The sequence below is a fragment of the Carassius carassius genome, chromosome 18 (assembly GCF_963082965.1).
Source record: "Carassius carassius chromosome 18, fCarCar2.1, whole genome shotgun sequence".
In the NCBI taxonomy this organism is placed as follows: Eukaryota; Metazoa; Chordata; class Actinopteri; order Cypriniformes; family Cyprinidae; genus Carassius; species Carassius carassius.
In genome coordinates, this window is record NC_081772.1 from 5,143,778 (window position 1) to 5,147,908 (window position 4,131).

The 4,131-nt window shown below is 33.6% G+C and overlaps 1 protein-coding gene across 1 annotated transcript; it reads right to left on the bottom strand.

Annotated features, from left to right (window-relative positions):
• Nucleotides 1–207: 207 nt before the first annotated feature.
• LOC132091804 (pro-opiomelanocortin-1-like) lies at nt 208–3,414 on the bottom strand. The gene is made up of 3 exons (XM_059497909.1): nt 3,308–3,414; nt 1,678–1,797; nt 208–951 (listed from the first exon to the last, which is right to left on the bottom strand). The coding sequence occupies exons 1-3, from the start codon at nt 3,380–3,382 to the stop codon at nt 430–432; spliced, it is 717 nt and encodes a 238-aa protein (XP_059353892.1). The 5' UTR covers nt 3,383–3,414; the 3' UTR covers nt 208–429.
• Between the last annotated feature and the right edge of the window lie 717 nt (nt 3,415–4,131).

The window sequence follows — 4,131 nt, forward strand, 5'->3', positions numbered from 1 at the left end:
AACCGTTGTCTGCTTCCAACATGAGTTAATTTGGACCAATCCACAAATTCGCAGTTGTTGGACTCCAGGATAAATTCAGCATCCAAACACAGAAATCCACAATTTCAACATTGCAAATTAATTTTAATGTGTTTCATGTACAGTATATCACAGTAAATCACATCACGGGCAGACAAATACTAGGCATTTATGAGTACACTTTTTTTTTTTAAATCCCAGAGGTGATTGTTATGTGGTCGGGTGTCTAAATGAATTGTAAATGTCATGTGAGATACCTTGACTTTAATATATAAGTGATTTGGCGAGTTTGTTTCTTTCTTTCATAGGACAATGTTTCATGCCCTGTCAAGAATTTAAATGTTCAGAGGAAGCTTTCTTTTTATTAAGGTTGAATGTCACACATTTAAATGTTTCAACACCAAATATTGTCTATTCTTTCCTCTCTTTGTCTCTGAACTGCTGTCCGTCTTTAACAATGACGTTTCGTATGAGTGTGAGCAGGGGCTTGTGGGATTGATCTGAATCCAGCCTCATGAAGCCTCCATATCGCTTGTTAAGTGGACCGTTCCAGCGGAAATGGGTCATGCGATACTTCCCGTTGCTCTTAGCATCGTTCCTCGGCTGAATGTCCAGCGTGCCGCTCTGCCCTAGCTCCATGCGCTCGCTTTCCACCGAATCCTCCTCCAGAGCGCTGTTGGTGAAGACTTTGACGGGTCGGCGTTTGCGGCCCATGGGTTTGCCCCAGCGGAAGTGCTCCATGGAGTAAGACCTCCTGTCGTCATTGTGAGGGGCTTCTCCAATGGGGTCTTGGAGCTCGATCGAATCAGGGGACAGAGCCGATAAGAGCAGGCCCAAACTGAGGCTCTCTTCCTCACTGTTCTGCTGTTCAGATGAAGACACTTCTCCATGATTGGAGGATTCTTGTGCAGATCTGCACTGCGTGATACACTGCTGCACAGGCAGGACAGAGAACGAGATGAGAGGATGCAGATGTATGTTAACCATCACCGCAGCTTTCATTAACTAACAAAGCTTAATAGATCACTTATTTATGCTACATTCAAATAATTTGATTTGAATATTTTGTATGTATTCCTTATACCATAATTGGTTGAATCTCATAAAATCATTAACAGTATATTGGAATGAAAAAGAAAAAAATCTTTTTGATTGCTCATAATATAAATACGTTTATAATTACTGCAAAGACAACAGTATAACTTACTACCATTTCAAAGTTTTTTTTTTAAGCAATTTATACATTTATTTGAAATTGATGCATTCAATTGCTAAAAGTGGCAGTGAAGACATTTATAATGTTACAGAAATTTCTATTTGATATAAATGCTTTTTTCCATTCATCAAAGATCAAATTTGATTTTGTTTCCACAAAAAAATATAAAGCAGCACAATTTTCAACAATGTTTCTTGAGCACCAAATTTTCATATAAGAAAATTTTTTGAACGATCATTTAAGGGCTATATTTTCAAATATATTAAAATTGTAATGATATTTGACACTATAACCCTTTTTACTGTATTTTAATCACGTAAATGCAGCCTTGGTGAGCATCAGAGACCTTTTTCAACCGAACTATAACTTTTAAACAGTGTTAGATTTTAATCTTTAATAGTATCTGTGAAGTCATGTTTTTAAGGCTGTAAAAGTAATCTTACCGATTTTTGTTCATTAGTTTTTAGGCCCATGCAGTCTATCAGATCCAAGCAGCGGCCGTCTACACACGGACTGTGAACACACAAGACTGCTGCAACCATAAGCCAGAAAGGACAGAGCATCTGAAAACAAGAAGCAATCCCTCAGGTATCATTCCTATGAGTCAGAATGGAAAGCTGAAAAGAAAACGGCTGATACTGAAATATATATATTTATGTCAAGGACGAGTTTTATTACTCCGGTATTTGACTTGAGTCACTCAATGATGTCGTGTGCAGGTCACGTACAGTTACGAGAAACAGATGTCTCTTCAAAACGCTAAATTGGTGACTTTGACTGTTCAGGATGCTTAAAAAGAAGAGAAATGAACTTGGAGACTTTTATCTACTCTCGTAATTCATTGGTATGTGACCTTTTATGGTTTTAATGATGATGTTATGACACACACAGATCTGTGAGGTCCTTTAATGTCACACCACGACGTCAGCCGAAGTGTTGCGTCAAGGATGAAGGGAAAAGTGCTGAAATAAATCAGCTGCTTGTCCATGAAAGTCCAAAAAAATTGGTTTTGGTAGGGATGAGGATTCAGTAACTCCAGAATTAGTCAAAAGCCCCTGTTAGATATTATACCGTTTCACAGGGAAGAAAAAGGTCTATTAAAATTGTATTTCTTTATAAACCATACAAAGTAGATTAAAAAAAAAATATATATATATATTTTTTTTTTTCTCATCTCTTTATTCAATTTCTTGAAACAACACATATACAATGTCACCGAGTAGCTACTATACAAGAATAATGCATATATATATATATATATATATATATATATATATATTGGATATTGTTTGATGATTTCACCATGGGCATGCATGTCATCCATATCAAATAAATTATAATATTTTTCTTTCAATTTCCCCACAGTAATTTAATTAAGAATAATGCACATTATTGTAGAACTATACGTAATCCATTTAAATATTAAATAACAAAAAGTGTTTAAAAAAACAAAAATGTTTGTTTTCTTTGAAAAAAATAATCATTATAATAATAAATGATAATTATAATTTAAATATGAAATAAATACATATGTATTTAAAAATATAAAACTGTATTTTAATTACAACAATAATTATGTATTCATTTTAAATAATATAGTAATGAATTTTATTAATAATAAAAACAATAATGTTTAAAATCAGTAATTATTTTACATATTACTTTTTAGATCAGATTTTTTTTAAATCTGAATAAGTTATAAGTTATGCAAAAATGCAAAAGTATATGTTATGTTTATAAAACTAAAAATAAAATACTTATAATTATTAATAGAAATAATAATCATAACTTTTCATTTTCAAGATCATCAAAATCTATAGTTTTTGTCTTTAACTTAAATTCTGAGTCATGCATGCTGTTTAGTTCACTTTGTATCACACTCGTTTTCGATTTTATAAAATTTTGGAATATGTTTTCTAATGTTTTTAAACATTAAAGAAGTTTTGTTTATTTAAAATCAAAAATGCAAATGACCCATTTTCTTGGACACTGTTCTTAAATAAAGCTTTACAAACAGATGCACTACTGATTCAATGGTTCGAAAGCAAAATTATTCAAATTCCATATTCTTACCTTTCTGAATTTATAGATGGGTTCTATGGTTCTGAATCTCCTCTTTTGACTCTTCTTTGGGTCTCCAGCTCTCATCAAAGTCACCTCCACTGATCTCGTTTTGCACTTTTTTTCTGAGCGTATATGAATTGATCTCTCTCTCTCTCTGAATGAGCTCTGCTCTCTTATATACTCACAGGTGCGTGGCAGCCCCTCAAGGCTGGAAGATGATCAGGTGGGTCTCTGCTGAAGGGAGGTGGGGGGGTGATACACAAGGGAAATTACTACTAAAACACCAAACGTTCATACTTTTTTGGTCATGCTCATACCTCTGTTTTTGACATATTAAAACATTAATGGAAAGTGGCAGGTGAATTATGGATCAGGTCCTGCGGTTCTGTTACTCAAATCATTTGAGGCACCTAGAAACTTAATGAAAGTTAACTCAGGAAAATTAAGATGGAATGACATAGTTTCACATCACAAATTCCCTGTCAATCAGAAAAACATACAAGCAGCGTGCAAATCAATCAAACTGACCAGATGTGCAATATCTTAAGTGCTTAGCTCAAGCAGAACAATTATTCTAACTTAGTTTCTCATCTCTTTGTTGCTTCTTTTTTTAATGAAGCCCATTCATGCCCCATCTGTAGCAAATGTAATCACTAATGATGGAGGAAAGCTAATGTTGTGTTGTCTTGGTAACTTGTGATAAATCAATTACTCTTTCTTTTTTTCACTCACTTAAATTAATACACTGAAAAAGAAGAAAAGAGTGACTTTAATTCTTAGTCATTCAGGGAAAAAAACACTTGATACTTGAAACTAAAAACAGCATAGTTGCT

Excerpts from the sequence above, each read along its gene's own strand:
- LOC132091804 (XM_059497909.1), bottom strand. The coding sequence starts at position 3,382 with ATGAGAGCTGGAGACCCAAAGAAGAGTCAAAAGAGGAGATTCAGAACC. Across the intron at positions 1,798-3,307 it reads CCATCTATAAATTCAGAAAG|ATGCTCTGTCCTTTCTGGCT; the intron begins GTAAGAATATGG and ends TCTTGTTTTCAG. Across the intron at positions 952-1,677 it reads AAACTAATGAACAAAAATCG|CAGTGTATCACGCAGTGCAG; the intron begins GTAAGATTACTT and ends CTGCCTGTGCAG.